This window comes from Letharia lupina (genome assembly GCF_014066315.1).
Source record: "Letharia lupina isolate WasteWater1 chromosome Unknown contig_20, whole genome shotgun sequence".
In the NCBI taxonomy this organism is placed as follows: domain Eukaryota; kingdom Fungi; phylum Ascomycota; class Lecanoromycetes; order Lecanorales; family Parmeliaceae; genus Letharia; species Letharia lupina.
In genome coordinates this window covers 816,972-833,189 of record NW_023502989.1, presented here as the reverse complement: position 1 = coordinate 833,189, position 16,218 = coordinate 816,972, and the positions used below count along the sequence as shown (strand labels likewise).

The 16,218-nt window shown below is 49.2% G+C and overlaps 6 protein-coding genes across 6 annotated transcripts; 3 read left to right on the top strand and 3 right to left on the bottom strand.

Annotated features, from left to right (window-relative positions):
* Positions 1–148: 148 nt before the first annotated feature.
* On the top strand, positions 149–6,954 carry HO133_005097 (uncharacterized protein; the record flags this gene model as incomplete). The annotated part of the gene is made up of 3 exons (XM_037296009.1): positions 149–759; positions 811–950; positions 1,001–6,954. 3 exons carry the CDS (start codon positions 149–151, stop codon positions 6,952–6,954), a joined length of 6,705 nt encoding a protein of 2,234 aa, XP_037148707.1.
* A 322-nt stretch (positions 6,955–7,276) lies between these two features.
* Positions 7,277–7,870, bottom strand: HO133_005096 (uncharacterized protein; the record flags this gene model as incomplete). The annotated part of the gene is made up of 2 exons (XM_037296008.1): positions 7,277–7,313; positions 7,584–7,870. 2 exons carry the CDS (start codon positions 7,868–7,870, stop codon positions 7,277–7,279), a joined length of 324 nt encoding a protein of 107 aa, XP_037148706.1.
* A 196-nt stretch (positions 7,871–8,066) lies between these two features.
* On the bottom strand, positions 8,067–8,795 carry HO133_005095 (uncharacterized protein; the record flags this gene model as incomplete). The annotated part of the gene is made up of 2 exons (XM_037296007.1): positions 8,067–8,347; positions 8,732–8,795. 2 exons carry the CDS (start codon positions 8,793–8,795, stop codon positions 8,067–8,069), a joined length of 345 nt encoding a protein of 114 aa, XP_037148705.1.
* Positions 8,796–10,663: 1,868 nt separating this feature from the next.
* HO133_005094 (uncharacterized protein) lies at positions 10,664–12,269 on the top strand (the record flags this gene model as incomplete). Its single annotated transcript, XM_037296006.1, has 4 exons — positions 10,664–10,856; positions 10,941–11,200; positions 11,257–12,088; positions 12,139–12,269. The coding sequence occupies 4 exons, from the start codon at positions 10,664–10,666 to the stop codon at positions 12,267–12,269; spliced, it is 1,416 nt and encodes a 471-aa protein (XP_037148704.1).
* A 249-nt stretch (positions 12,270–12,518) lies between these two features.
* On the bottom strand, positions 12,519–13,101 carry HO133_005093 (uncharacterized protein; the record flags this gene model as incomplete). Its single annotated transcript, XM_037296005.1, has 4 exons — positions 12,519–12,639; positions 12,696–12,798; positions 12,893–13,020; positions 13,079–13,101. 4 exons carry the CDS (start codon positions 13,099–13,101, stop codon positions 12,519–12,521), a joined length of 375 nt encoding a protein of 124 aa, XP_037148703.1.
* Positions 13,102–13,386: 285 nt separating this feature from the next.
* On the top strand, positions 13,387–15,510 carry HO133_005092 (uncharacterized protein; the record flags this gene model as incomplete). The annotated part of the gene is made up of 3 exons (XM_037296004.1): positions 13,387–13,584; positions 13,639–14,607; positions 14,656–15,510. The coding sequence occupies 3 exons, from the start codon at positions 13,387–13,389 to the stop codon at positions 15,508–15,510; spliced, it is 2,022 nt and encodes a 673-aa protein (XP_037148702.1).
* Between the last annotated feature and the right edge of the window lie 708 nt (positions 15,511–16,218).

The following is a 16,218-nucleotide window of genomic DNA, read 5'->3' as shown; positions in this document are numbered from 1 at the left end:
GAGAGGACCAGTCGATTTATTGTTCTTCTGACACAATCTCGTGGTGGAAATGGGCTCGCAAGATTGCCAGGTCACGCTTTGATCTTCCATTTCCCAATGCCTCCTATAGCTTCCTAATTACCCCAGGCTAGCTACCCCTGACCCTCCGATGCCTTCCAGAAAACCGGATCGGCGCTATGGCAGCAACTTCCGCTCTGCAAAATCATCATTCAATCCACGTCGGACCAAAACAGTCGATGCCTTTACCCTACGTGCGAGCGAAGCAACCTCCCAAGATGAGAAGCTACAAGCTACGCGCCTCGCTCACATCATTGACGAGTCTATGGGTTTTGCGCGCTATGACTCGGGTAGAAAGAAGATAGGATGGCTGTGCAACATGCACAGTACCACTATCGAAGATGAGAAAATTCCAGGCGGGCGCGCTGGGGTCGACTATTACTTCTTGGAAGAGGATGGCGGCACGTTCAAGGCTACATTAGAATATGATCCATACTTTCTGATCGCTGTGAGGAAGGGCAAGGAAGCTGATGTGGAGGAATGGTGCCGACGGAAGTTTGAGGGCTTGGTGAAAGGAGTCAAGCGTACAGAGAAGGAGGACCTCCAAATGCCAAACCATTTGTTAGGATATCGAAGGATGTTCTTGCAACTGGCGTTCGAGAATGTCGGTGATCTGTTGAGTGTGAGAAAGACCATGATGCCAATTGCAGAGAAAAACAAGAGCGGCATGAATGCAATGGATACATATGCTGAGGTGGCCAGGTACAGAACACAGATTTCCTCGTCAAGGCTTTGGTGTGCTGACGTTCCAAGTGCCAATGCTGGATTTGACCTTTTTGACGATGAACGAGAAAATGATAGACGAACTAATGGCATAGCGGACGCAAGTGATTACATTGTCGACATTCGGGAGTTTGACGTTCCATACCATGTCCGGGTTGCAATTGATAAAGGTTGGAGCTTAGTGAGGTCAGCCATATCCGCGCTGTGCTGATTGTTCCAGATATTCGAATTGGGAAATGGTACACCGTGGAAGCAAAGCATGGCGTTACAAGTCTTACCTGTATTGAAGAGCGAATACAAAGAGCCGACCCTGTGGTCCTCGCCTATGACATTGAGACGACTAAATTGCCCTTAAAATTTCCGGACGCAGTCATAGACCAAATCATGATGATATCATACATGATTGACGGACAAGGATTCTTGATCACCAATCGAGAGATTGTCTCGGAAGACATCGCGGACTTTGAATATACTCCAAAGCCGGAGTACGACGGTCCTTTCCTTGTTTTCAACGAGCCGGACGAGAAAGCACTCATAGAGAGATTCTTTCTACACATCAAAGATGCTCGTCCAACGGTGATAGCAACCTACAACGGTGACTTCTTTGATTGGCCATTCGTTGAAGCCAGAGCTAGTGTCCTAGGGATCGACATGTACCAGGAAATTGGATTTCGAAAGAACAGCGAAGACGTCTACCATAGTGATTACGGCGTCCACATGGACTGTTTTTCTTGGGTCAGTCGAGATAGCTATCTGCCCCAGGGTAGCAGAGGCTTGAAAGCTGTGACAGTGGCCAAACTAGGATACGATCCCGATGAACTAGATCCAGAGCTAATGACCCGATATGCGAGCGAGCGGCCACAGACCTTGGCCGAATACTCAGTCTCAGATGCAGTGGCGACATACTATCTCTACATGAAATATGTCCATCCTTTCATCTTCTCGCTATGTAATATCATCCCTCTAAATCCGGACGATGTCCTGCGCAAAGGTACGGGAACTTTGTGTGAAATGCTTCTTATGGTCCAGGCTTACCAGAAAGGCATTGTCCTCCCCAACAAACACAAGGAGCCCAAAGAGACTTTCTGGGATGGTCATCTTCTCGAATCTGAAACCTATGTAGGAGGGCATGTGGAGAGTATTGAAGCAGGCGTATTCAGGAGCGACATACCAGTGAACTTTGCATTGGACACCACGGCCGTCGACGAGCTTATACAAGATCTTGACGCTGCATTGCATTTCAGTATCGTGGTAGAGGAAAAGAAGTCTTTGGAAGATGTCACAAACTATGTTGAGGTGAAAGCTGAGGTCGTTGCAAAGCTGGAGAGTCTGAAAGTCACACCGAACAGGCATGAAAGACCGTCCATCTACCACTTGGATGTCGCATCGATGTATCCAAACATCATGACGACTAACCGGCTACAGCCAGATTCTATGATCGAGGAATCCGACTGCGCAGCTTGTGACTTCAATCGGCCTGGAAAGACTTGCGATCGAAGAATGCCATGGTCGTGGAGAGGCGAATTCCTTCCAGCACAAAAGAATGAGTACAACATGGTCAGACATGCAGTTGAAAACGAGCGCTTTCCAGGTCGCTACCCCAACAGCCCTGCTCGAACCTTCCAGGAAATGAGCGTTGAAGAGCAGGCCGGCATGGTGAAAAAGCGACTTACGGACTACAGCAAGAAGATCTATCACAAGATCCACGAGACGAAGACCATTGAGCGTGAGGCCATTATCTGCCAGCGAGAGAATCCATTCTACGTCGACACCGTCAAAGACTTCAGAGACCGTCGATATGACTTCAAGGGCAAGCAAAAGGTATGGAAGAACAACTCCGAGTTGCTGATGTCGTCAGGAGCGTCAGCGGCGGAGGTTGAAGAGGCCAAGAAGATGGTAGTTCTCTACGACTCGCTTCAGTTGGCTCACAAGGTCATCTTGAACAGTTTTTATGGGTACGTTATGCGTAAAGGCTCGCGATGGTATTCAATGGAAATGGCCGGGGTGACATGCCTGACTGGAGCCCACATCATACAGATGGCAAGAGAACTGGTGGAGCGGATAGGAAGACCTCTAGAACTTGACACTGATGGTATCTGGTGCATGCTACCAGCTACTTTCCCCGAAAATGTCGTCTTCACGCTCAAGAACGGCAAGAAGCTGCCAATCTCCTACCCTTGCGTTATGCTGAACCATCTTGTCCATGGCAAATTCACCAATCACCAGTACCAGGACCTCATCGATCCTCAGACTTTCAAATACGAGACGCATAGTGACAACACCATCTTTTTCGAAGTTGATGGGCCATACCGGGCTATGATATTGCCAACCTCAAAAGAGGAAGACAAGAATCTCAAAAAGCGCTACGCAGTATTCAATCATGATGGTAGCCTCGCCGAGCTCAAAGGCTTCGAGGTCAAGAGGAGAGGAGAGCTCAAGCTTATCAAAATTTTCCAAACACAGATTTTCAAATTCTTCCTTGAGGGTGATACGTTAGCGGATACATACGCCTCAGTATCCAAGGTGGCCAACCGGTGGCTTGATGTTCTGCATCAACATGGTTCGACACTCGCTGACGAAGAGCTGATTGATCTGATCTGTGAAAACAGAAGTATGTCGAAAGCTCTCGAGGAGTATGGTGCGCAGAAGTCGACATCAATTACCACTGCCAAAAGATTGGCCGAATTTTTGGGCTTGCAGATGGTCAAAGACAAGGGTCTGAACTGCAAGTACATCATCTCGGCCAAGCCCAAAAACGCGCCAGTGACCGAGAGAGCGATACCAGTAGCTATTTTCTCGGCCGACGATCAAGTCAAACGCTATTTCTTGCGGAAGTGGATGCGAGAAGACCCAAGCGACATGAACCCCCGAGCCCTCATTGATTGGGACTACTACACCGAACGTTTGAGTGGCGTGATTCAGAAGCTCATTACCATCCCTGCCGCTTTGCAGAAAGTTCGCAACCCAGTTCCACGGGTTGCGCATCCGGATTGGCTACAACGTAGGATCAATGTCAAGGACGACAGGTTCAAGCAGAAGAAGATGACCGACCTCTTCGACAAGGCACCGCTGTCTGAGATATCTATGAACACTCTGGATCACCGACTACCTACTGACGTGGAGGATTTTGGATCATCCCAGCTTTCGAATGCTAAGACGGGCGAGGTCACCCGAATGGTGCAGAAAAGGAAAGCTCCAGAGCCAGCAACTGTAGCGAACGCAGACCCCTATGCCAGTCTTCCTTCAAAGATGCCATCAATGACCGAAGACTACGAAGGTTTTCTTCGGTATCAAAAGAAAAAATGGAAGATTCAGAAGCAAGCTCGCATACGTCGACGCCAGCTCTTTGGCGAACGGAGTAATGCTGCAGCAGACACCCTCGGAAGTCTCTTTCAGAACCAGGCAGAATTGTTGTTCATCAATACTTGGCAGGTATTGCAGCTGCGAGACTCGGAGACGCCAGGACAAATTCGAGCTTTTGTTCTGATTGACAAGAAGGTGCATCCCCTCACAGTGAAAGTACCCAGACAACTGTTCTTGAACCTCAAGGGAAATGAGTTGCCCGATGTTGATGTGGAAGGCTGCGTTGTCGAAAAGGTCACCCACACGCTGCCAAACGGACATCCCTCGGTCCATCTTTTCAAGCTTGTGATGTCCGAAGAAGTCTACGTCAGAGAAGACCAGAAACTTGCCACCTTGTTCAACCACCCAAGCGTCGAAGGCGTCTACGAGAAGCAAGTGCCTCTTGCTATGAGGGCTGTGCTCGAGCTGGGAAGTCTATGCACTTTCGACGAGAGCCAGAAAGGAGTCTTAGGTCGAGGTCTTGAGCATGGCTTCGATCTCCCGGCCTTACGACGCACTCCAGCAAAGCAGCCTTACCTTCTTGAGACGGAAATGGCTTTCATCTACCTTTACCACCTTGAAGCTGGTGATCGTCAGATTTTTGCGCTGTTTTCAACGATAAAGGATGAAGCGCACATCATCGTTTTTGACCGCTCAAAAGACACCCAAGGATTGCCTAATGCTGAAAAGGTCTATTCTGAACTACTAGCCAGGCGACTTAATGACAATGGAGGTGAGCCCTGGCAAAACATCTTCGAATATCAAGGACAAATTCGGTTCAAGACCACACAAGTCAGAACGAAGAGAAAGCTACACCTTGATGTCGGTGACATTGTCAAGAAGATGAAGGGTGACGAGAGCAAGCCAACGCTTCTAGTTATTCAGTCTCCACAGAGACGTCTGCTGCTGAATGACATTCCGTCGCTCAATGATCTGCCAGTCCTTCCGTTGAAAGTCGAAACTTCGGACAGTAATCTCCCTCAACTTGGCTGGCAGGGGTTCGTTGTCAAGCGCCTGGTGACTCACTACCTTGCTTTAGGTTCATGGATCAGCCATCTCGTTGAACTGGCAAGGTATGGGGATATTCCCCTCTGCAATCTGGAAAGGGATGATCCCCGGTTCCTGATCGATGTCGCTTATGCGAGACGGCTACAGAAAAGCAACGTGGTTCTGTGGTGGTCCGGTGGTCCCCTACCAGACCATGCTGGTTACGAGAAAGACGATATACTGACGCCCATGGAGACTGTCAGTATGCCTGCTGTTAACAACCCTGGCACATACTCGTCCGTCTGCATAGAGCTGGACGTTCGGAACCTCGCGATCAATACGATTCTAACGTCGTCTCTCATCAATGAGCTTGAGGGTAGCGATTCGGTTGCGTTCAATCCAGCTGCGCCAAGTGAAGAAGACGCCAACAATGGAACGGGTGTTCTCTACTCCGATAATGCCTTTGCATCTGCCGGCGTCACTGTCCTTCGAGAGATGGTAAAAGCCTGGTGGACGGAAGCCTGCAAAGGCAGTCCAATGGCCGACATCATGGTGCAGCATCTTGTGCGTTGGGTCGAGAACCCTGACTCATTTCTCTACGATCGCTCATTGCACTACTACGTGCAAATGATGTCTAGGAAAGCTTTCCAGCAGTTGATGACGGACTTTAAGCGCGTCGGATCCCACATTGTCTTTGCCAATGCAAATCGTCTTCTCCTCCAAACCACGAAAGCAGAGGTTGGCAACGCCTACGCGTACAGCCAGTACATCCTCAAGTCAATTAAAGCAAAGCCACTGTTCCATTTCCTTGATTTGGATATCAAAGAGTACTGGGATTACCTTGTCTGGTACGACGAATTCAACTATGGCGGCAAAGCATGTCAAAAAGTCGTCGAAGCAGAAGTGCAGACCCTTGACACGATCATGCACTGGCAGCTAAACACTTTCCTCCCCCTCCAATATCAGTCAATCTTCCACGACTGGGTCGTCGATCTCATCGATTTGATGCATCAAATCAAACGGCCTTGTCAGACACCCGTTGGCGATGACGGTTCAGTTTCCACCGCTCGACCGACTCAGCTCCCAGTCCGCCAACTTGGTGCCGATGACGATGCGAAAAGCAAAGATGTTTTCACAAAAGCCATTTCAAAACCCCTGAAGCGCCAGATTATCGCCCTGATCGCTCGCTATCGTTCAGAGCTCGCTCACCCGGACCTTGCTTCAGATCACAACTTTCCCACCCTCCCTGGCTCCCATCTCAACTTCAAAAATACTCATCCAGTCCTACAACTCGTCAGATCCATCATGCACGTCTTTTCGCTCGACAAAAGCATCAATCTCGAAGTACGCTACCTTCGCAAGGAGCTTCTTGCATTCTTCGAGATCAAAGAATTCAGCGCTCAGGCTCGCTTCGAAAATCCGAGCTCCAGCCTCAAATTGGAGCAGCTCATCTGCGAGCACTGTACCATGGCGCGCGATCTGGACTTATGTCGAGACGAGGACATATTGCCGGAAACTGCGACTAACGACTCCGAGCCAGCAGCAAGAGCATGGGCCTGCACGACTTGCGGGCATCAGTATGATCGACTGGCTATCGAAGAGCGCTTGATCGGGCGGGTCCAAAAGGTACTTGTAGAATGGCAAACCCAGGACCTGAAATGCGGGAAGTGTAAAAAGATCAGGGTGAATGATTTCATGGAACATTGTGGGTGCAGTGGGGGCTGGGTGGGTACTGTGGATAAGGACGATGTTGTTAGCAAGCTGAGGGTGCTCGAGAGCGTGAGCAAGATCTACAAATTGAAGATGTTGGAGGGAGTGATGGGAAATGTTCTAGCGAGGCTTTGAAATTGGCGTCTAAGGGATGATGGTTGCTTTACGTACATTGTAGCTGATACCATTGCGGATTTGGAGTAAGATGTCATTGTGAGCAATTAGCGATTAGCATTCTAGGAGTCGGATCATTGCTTAAGCAGTCATCTGAAAGATCTGGATGAGCTATTCCATTGTTGATGCTATTTTTCTCGTTTTCTTTGTCAAATTCAACTCCGCGGGAGGCAGGAACTTCTCCCGTTCCATTTCGTCAAAGCACTCGGAGAGCGCATCCAAGAGTCAACATATCTGCACAAGCGGTGAGTCAACAGTCCGAGCCCTGTTGATAAGAATAAACTTACCCCGTCCATCCATACTTCCTCGCCTTACTCATGCTAATAACAACGTCGTAAATTCCTCCCCAGCACCAAATCCAGGAACCCCCAGCTAGCCTTCCCGAACGCATCCTTCTCCAGCCCTTCTCTCGCTTGTAGCTTTTCCCACCTGCATACATCGAAGTCTGCGTGCCTCTGAGACAAAAAAAACCCCCAGGATCTGAAACAGGTCTGCCTAGCAGTCTGAGCCTTTTGCTCGCTCGGGATACATATATTAGGACCCAAACACAGTTTTGATTGGAAGTGAACCGGGTAGGAATGTGCACTTACGCCTTCTTGACATCCTCACGCTGACTCCATTTTATCGAGTCGATCTTCTGCTCCATTTTACCTTGCGTGAAATTCCCCTCCAAGTCCCTCTCCGTATCCCTTTCGGCCATTGGAGGTTTCTCCGCCAGCAAAATCACGCTGTCTGTATCCTTGCCCACATCGACTGTGAATTGGTTGCGGGGGGTATGGCAGCGGAAGGGCTTCGCGAGCTTAGGCCACATGTGTTGCCAGGATTCGGTGTCCCCGTTGACCACGGTGAAAGCCTGGTTGCCGCACTTGGATTCCATGGCCGCCCAGAGGCTGAATTGTCCGTGCAGGCGGGAGTACGTGAAGCTGGATGTAGAATGTCCCGCTACCGGGAAACATGAGGTTGCCATCGAGCTCCTTTGAGATAGCCGCGTAGAGGCCTGAGGCCGTGGCGCGATTCATGAAATTGCCTTGTGCAACGCCGATGACATCGTTGCGGTAGGTAACGACCTAGTCCTAGTTGGATTTCTTTGCTTTCTTGGAGAGGATACGCTTTTGATGGTAGTAAAAGTTCGAGGGGCGCCCTTCGCCTTCGATCCATCGGTCCGATTCTTCCATGGGCTGTTTTGGGCAGCCGAGATGTACACCATATTGCTTTGCGCCTGTTGTGAGGATGACAGGTTTGAGCTTCTTGGATGCGCCAGTGATGTCGAGGGCGTTGAGGAAGTTCGCTGACGTTGCGCCGTTGACGTTCCAGCTCTCCTCATCGGAGTCTTTCTGTAAGTAGGCAGCGAAGACTGGATTGCAATTTCGCAGTCAGTGTTGCCTATTTGAGGAGCAATTTGAGCCTTGAAACAAGTTTTGAGAATGAACACGTCCAAGACACGTTTCAAGAATCCGGATTTGTCCAGAAGAGGAAATCGGACTGGGAGAACACGTACAAAGGTGCTCTGCCTCGACGCCCTCAAGTTGTTTTGCCATTACTCTAGCATCCAGTGTTAGATCAACAGTATCCTAGTACATTTCGGAGCCAACATCCCATTCGTTGATAAGGATTTGAGTAATAAGACATGTTTGTGGAGTAGAAAGGGTGCTAGATTGGGCTACTTGTCCCCCCAACGTGTCTCGCGACTCAAGAAGCAGTCTCGAACAGGAAGAGATAATTCGGAAAAGCGCCTTACGTGCTTCAAGTTCGATGGGTATGTCTCCTTCTGACTCCTTGACAAGGCGTGTACGGTTCGCCATTGTTTAGGGTCTTTGCCGAGGGCGTGAATGATTTCACAGCCCAGGATACCTGGTGTACGAGATGATACGAGTACAGGCTTGGGAAGAGATACCAACGACTTGCTAGTCAGGAGGCGCGAACCTTGTGGTACCAGTAACAATTGCAGAAGACATGTTGTATATGACTTAAGTGATTTAGGTATGGATTGTAGATGATGAGGGGGGATTATTGTAAAGTGGAAAAAACTGTATGCATGTTTTGTTTTCATTGATATAAATGAAGACACGAGGAAACGATCACGGTGAAGCTTTCGCATTACAACGTAATTATGACGAAGTCAAATCCTCGCCATGAAAGCGAACATCCGATAGACCTCCGCCAATAATCAAACGCCCAGACGGAGCTTTTCCCCTTCCATTTCTCTTGCCAATTGATGCGTTGCAGCTCAGCGTACATGTATTGGATGAGGCAGGCATCTCTGGGAAAGTGAAAGCAAAAAAGAGAGACAGAGACGGGGCCGGAGACGCTGACAGAGGCGTATGTACACTTCAGATTGGAATACGTAGGTAGGTCTCGCGGTGTTGGAACCTAGATCGCGGGTTCTGTGTGGATTTATATGCGGACGGAATGAGAGCCAAATGACATGAGATATCGTCGAGAAGCCCAATTTCTTGTCCGTGGTAGAGGCTTCGAGCCTAAAGGAAGACGAGGGGGAGATTTTATAGTGGAATGCTTTGTGTAATGACTTTGTGTAATGACCAGTAAATCGAACGTTCCCCATTGCATCTTCCCTAAGCCTCCCAACGCATGGCATCCACATCGCATTATTCGTGATAAAGTCTGATTCATCCAGTCATTTTCTCTGGGATCGAAACTGCTCCTTGATCTCTTCAACATAATGGTCGAGGAAATTCTTGGTTGGCTCTGCAACGAAGCCGACAGTCAGCCTTGCGCGATCCTTCTTCTCGATTCCACTCACTATCCACTCGATCTATTTTGGTACCGCCCATCTCTTCCAGGTCAGGCCCCTGTCGCAGGTGACGGATTTTTCTATGTACATTCTGGACCGCTCGGTGAAAGGTGGGGCTTGCGAGTAGCTAGCATCATCAGCGATAGTAGATCCAATATTGGCATAGAATCATACTCGAGTGGTCAGCCATGCCTGTTCTTGCTCAGCCTGGACATTCTGTTTGTGGATTGTGTGAATGATGACAAGCCCACCTCAAAGATTTGCACATGAATTCGCCCCCACCCCATTATCGTGACAACATGGGAATTAAAAGATAAATTTCCAGCTCGCGCAATCAGAGAGTAGTTTTCTTGGTGAGTGAAGGTTGTTTCGATGTCGAGATGATTGTGCTTGAGCTTGAACGGTTAGGTGTTTGTATCTCGATTTTCGAATTTCACCTGACCAAGCGGAAGTGGCAACAAAAGAAATCTATTTTTGGGAAAGCGCGAGAGGCTGCTGGAACGGTGGAATTTTGATGAACAAATGTCCAAGGTACAACAAGTCACTCCCTACACTACTACCGTATGTTTGACTGCCTCTTTCCTATCCGATCATCACGAAAATATCAACACTCTTTCTTTCAAGTTCTCTCCCGCTCCCTGTTGACCGTTTGGCTCTTATAATTATTTTCCAACACTCCTCCTCCCTTGCCTTGCCTCTTAGCTGACCTCGTTGACTTTCATACAAGCAAGCCGACTTTCTTATTTCACCAGTCTCTGATTCGTAAAAATTTCGTGTATGCTTTCTGGCAGGAAAGAGACGTGAAGAGCAGGTGTGATCCATCCAGGAGGCTTTCACTGCCTCAAATTTATTTCACGTCTTTCTCAACACTTTCATCATCGTCATCGACTCCTTAATGTAATTCACATGCGTTTGGACATGACGGCTCCTTTCGCCAAAGGTTTCAGCACGGCATATAAAAGAGCCCGCTCTCAGGATAGCCCTACGCCCTTGGCATCACCGCCAGTGTTAAAAGCGACCAAGATTGAAGAAGAAGAAGAAGAAGAAGAAAAAGAACAAGGGGCTCAAGTTGAGTCCCGGATCCCGGCTTTCCTCCATCAATCACAAAGCGGTAAGCCTTCTCTTTTCGTGTGTCGTGCATACGCGAGCATGCATTATGCAGCTTCTTTTTAGATCATCCACTAAAACCACATAGCTGTTCGAGCTAAATTCAATGACTTGGCATGGAAGGAGAAGCTCCGTATCTTGCAAGGTCGGAGCGATCCATCTTCACAATGGGTGCAGGATACAAGCCCTCATGTCATGAGGCGGAATCGTTACGGTAACGTCCAGCCATGGGAAAAGTCGCGCATTCATCTCAAAGTTGCCGAAGGAAAGTCCGACTACATCAATGCCTCGCCCATATCACTGCGCGATCCACGAACAGGAGTAGAAACTAAGTTCATAGCAACCCAAGTATGTCTGTCCCGCTTTCCGCTGTTTCCTGACCAACTTACTGAACCTCTTCAAAGGGTCCCAAACAATCGGGTTTGAGCCATTTCTGGCACATGATATGGCAGGAAACCACCGACGTAGCTGTCATTGTTATGCTAACCCAAACCCATGATGGGACAACGGAGAAATGTTTTCAGTATTTCCCTTTGAATGTCGAGGCCGGATATTTTAAGGTAGAACCGCTAGACAGAGCGAGAGACACTCCGGAAGGCAGTGTAACTTTCTTGGAATACCATTTGGATATGGACTCAAAGACAGAAATCCGCAAGTTATCCTTGAGATTTGGTGCAGAAACGAAGGATGTATGGCATTTCTTGTTCTCCGGCTGGCCGGACTTCGCTGTTCCCGAAGACAACAACCGTACTGCGCTCCTGGAGCTCTTAAAGCTTTGCGCAGAGAAGAACACTTCGCCCAGCAACCCTAGGATTATCCATTGCAGCGCTGGGGTGGGACGATCAGGAACTTTCATCGCCTTAGAATATCTTCTTGCTCAAGTGGAATCAGGTGCAATACTGGACGCTAAAGAAGGCGAAGACATGATTTACGAGGTGGTGAACTGTTTGAGAGAGCAGAGAATGCTCATGGTGCAAATGGAGGGACAGTACCAATTTCTTTACGATGTCATTCGTGATCAGTTCAAGGAACGGCAGCTACAGGCATCCGGGCAGCACTCCCCAAAGCTTCAAGTGCAAGCGAACGGCATGAAGCCAGCAATTATTGATGACGCCAGTAATGCAGGTGGCTTTTTCAGCAACGTGAAGACCGATGAAAGTCAGGCCGCAGCCGTAGCAGAGATGAAATCTGGTGAAGGCCAGGTCGAAGAGTCCAAGCCAGCAGGTCAGGACCCCGGTGAGCAGTAAGGACTTTGAAGATTTGGGGGCAGGTCTGAACCTTGATAGGTGTACCATGGTTGGCGGCCTCTTTTGGACGAGACTTTCTCTTTGTCTCGAGCTGCATCGTGGCGTTTGCTGCAGGGATATCAGGGATGTATCTTTGGTTCCGTGGGACAGGCGCAGATGGATGTTTGTGAGGCGATTCAGCACTATTAGACCATGCTAAACTCTACCAACATGAGATATGTGCAGTATGGGATTTCTTTGGCGCATTTTGAGCAGCAGCAAGCAAGCAAGGTTAGGTAGATAGCAGATCGAACAAGAATGAAGTAGCTGGTGAGCGGTCGCACACGAGGAAGTTCTGCTACTATGATGCCTTTTGCTTCCCATAAAACGCTTGCTATCAATCGATAGCAATACCAGCCCTTTAAAAATAAGGTACTACCTCACGCCTGAGCTGTCTTCGCTAAGTTGTTGGCCTGCTGTGGATTGATCTTCTTTCCATCCTTGTTGAATCGGACCCTCGGAGGTGGTGCGCGATTTCGGCGCCCTTCTCGAGAGCGGACACTAGGCGCAAATCTCGTCAGTCCAAGAGCCCCCAGGATGTGATAGGAGAAACGTACCGAACGATCTTGCCATGAATGGCACATGAGACACAGTATTGGAGCTTCAGGTACATCTTTGGGACGGCGTATTCGGGAAAGACAGAGGCATCAGAGATATCGCCTGAATTCAAGTTCCATACGTTAGTCGTCATGATTGCATTGAGCTCCCTGTGCAGTTCAGGACGTAGGTAAGCCTGGGGGGAGGCAAGACGTACGAATAGCAGCACTCTCAACCATGTTGCGGATAGTGAATCTCTTTATCGCCTTGTCCTTTGGTGTACACCGCGAGCAGTTGGAGCAGCGGATAGGCTTGACGTGACCTCGTCCCTTCTTGTTGCGACCGCTGTAGTAGACATGTTAGTCACGCGCTTGAGGCTCCTGATGTGGGTGTGGAGGCGTACTTGGATGCTCGCTTTTTAACCATGGTTGCGGTTCTGAAAAGAGGTCAATAACAGTGATACTTTAGCGGCCTGCGCTACAACGAGCCTTATATACGTACTTTTCGAGATGTGTTGATCAAAGAGTCGATGGTGCAAGTGCTCGTTGCTCATAAATTCAAGAGTGGGAGTGCTTCGCTTGGTTAAACCTCGGCGTCTTGGCGGTCACTGCTGTTGTCGCCGACTTGCCGATGTTTACGAATCGTTCAACACCCGAATCTCATTCGTCGAGAGAAATCATCGTTCCCAATTGACTTGTATTCCTCACTACCATGTCAGCTGCCAGTGGAACTTTCAGAGGTACCCCAAATAGAGGTGGTCAAGGCAGAGGTCAGGTACCTGCTTTCGAGAACAGCCCCTCAAATATACCCCGTCCCAAGCTAGAGTCACATGCTAGTTCCGCAATGCAGAGTGAGACTGGAAACTCGACACTGAGTGCGAGCAGGCAGAAGCAGACGAAACGTGATGAGGTCCGGCATTCTTCCCTATTAATGTGGTAGCATAGGCTGAAACCACCCACACAGGCCATTCGGAAGAAGATGGAGGCGGACCTCAACAAGAAGAAGGGAAACGCTACTCGAGCTCGACATACTCGAAAAGCCCCTCCTGGGACAGTCCTTGCCCTCAAGCCCAGTCAGGCTCTTCAAATAAAACCAAATACTACCGTGGCAGAAGCGGCCCAACTGATGGCTGCAAAGCGAGAAGATTGCGTACTTGTCACGGACGACGATGATCGAATTGCCGGTATATTCACAGCTAAAGATCTCGCGTTCCGCGTGGTCGGAGCCGGCATTAAAGCTAGAGATGTTACCATAGCGGAGATCATGACAAAGAACCCCCTATGTGCTAGAACAGATACCAGTGCTACGGACGCTCTGGATCTCATGGTTCGGAAAGGCTTCCGACATCTTCCAGTCATGGACGAGAATCAGGATATCTCTGGTATTCTAGATATTACGAAGTGTTTCTACGATGCAATGGAGAAGCTGGAGCGGGCCTACAGCTCATCCCGGAAATTATATGACGCTCTTGAGGGCGTACAGTCAGAATTTGGCTCGAGTCAGCCGCAACAAATAATACAATATGTCGAGGCTTTGAGGCAGAAGATGTCCGGACCTACACTTGAGTCTGTCTTAAATGGACTGCCACCAACGACTGTGTCAGTGAGAACATCTGTCAAGGAAGCCGCAAGCTTGATGAAAGAGAATCACACTACTGCTGTGCTGGTGCAAGACCAGGGCTCCATAACCGGCATATTTACCAGTAAGGACGTTGTCCTTCGAGTTATTGCTCCAGGATTGGACCCAGTAAATTGCAGCGTTGTGAGGGTGATGACTCCACATCCGGACTTTGCGCCCATGGACATGAGCATACAGGCCGCTTTGAGAAAAATGCATGACGGACACTACCTGAATTTACCGGTCATGAATGAGCCTGGGGAGATCGTGGGTATGGTTGATGTGCTCAAGCTCACATACGCGACTCTTGAACAGGTCAGTCTTTGAGGTCATCATTTGCAGTAAAGATACTGATACCATCAGATCAATACAATGTCAACTGGAGATAATGAAGGCCCAGCTTGGGGCAAATTCTGGCTATCTCTGGACAACGACTCCGAGTCAATGATGTCAGGAGAAGGCAGCCATCGTGCGCACACACCTGGTCATCGATCACTCATGTCCCCAGAGTTGCTTTCCCGCCCAAACGTTGATCGCGTGGATAGTGTGCAGCCGCACGAATCAGCCTCACACAATGGAGATGACGATCGTTCGGAAAGTCCAGAAGAGCCCCCGTCAGCGTCTATGGAAGACTCGCCGTTCCCTTTCAAGTTCAAGGCTCCCAGTGGCCGTGTCCATAGGCTGCAAGTCGCTGCTTCTGCCGGTATGGAGGACCTCGTCAGTAATGTAAATGCCAAACTTGGAGGAGAGATCGATGCAGTGGGTGGGGAGGCCATCGTCGAGGACGGGAAGCTGACAGCATCTGGCTACGCATTGAGCTATCTGGACAACGAAGGCGACACGGTCTCCATCACTACTGATCAAGATCTCCTAGACGCCATAACGCTCTCACGGCAATATCATCGGGAAAAGGTCGATCTCTTCGTGCATGACCCGGAAAAACCACCCATGTCAGCAACGGTGGATCCTCAGCCGGCAATGTCGAAACCCCTGACTCCTCCACCGTCGACGCTCAAGAGTCGGAGGTTCGATGATGACGAAGGTGAGATGGTCACGCCAGTGAAAAAGGAGCGGAAACCTGTATCACAAGCAAAGCAGCAGCAGCCGGACCAATTGGTTGCAGGAGTACCCAACGAGCTATTGCTGCCGGGGGCAATTGTAACATTGGCTGTGGTCATCATTGGGGTCTTCACGATTGGCCGCGCGAGCCGTTCATGATATCGTATCGTACCTTAGCTTTCATTGCCCTTCTTATCTGCATGAGACAATTTAGTCGTCTCTTTGCTTTGCAAACTCTGCTTCTCTGATGTTCTTGGCACATCATGTATGATTACACTTGGAGTATTCTATTTGTGTCGGATAGCCAGAAGTAAAGTGGTAGAAGTAGGTAGGTAGAACGAAGGGGATCGCAAGTCATTATTTGACTGCAAGCCTGGATACTTGCATCAAGCTGACGCTACGGAACTTCGGAAGAGGCCGCTGGTTAAGAGTTAAGGTACTCGCAGCCCTTCCCGCTCCACTAAAGTAGCTTAGGTTGGTAGGCTCGGTAGGGTACATGTAGACTTACCCTGAGTACTTACCTTACCTTAGAGAGTAAGAGCATATAACCTTATGTACCTTATCCTTGGCGCGTCCATTCGGCTTGGTGCGACGATGCCAAAATTTCTGTTTCGAAAATCCATTCAATCCCACCAGTAGAGTGTAAACACGCCTGCATACTTGGTTTTCCCTTCCGAACATGAACGGCAGTCTTGCTGCATAAGTCAGTGATTTGCTGTGATTCACTCGCTCGCTCTGAAAGCTTGCGCTGTAGAGCAAGGGTGCTTAGCTCGTGACCTCCGTTCAACTTCCTGTCACCCGTGTTGACCAAACGCGCGAGGTCGAATTTTATTTACCATATTGGCTACAAACATTGGAAGCAGAAAG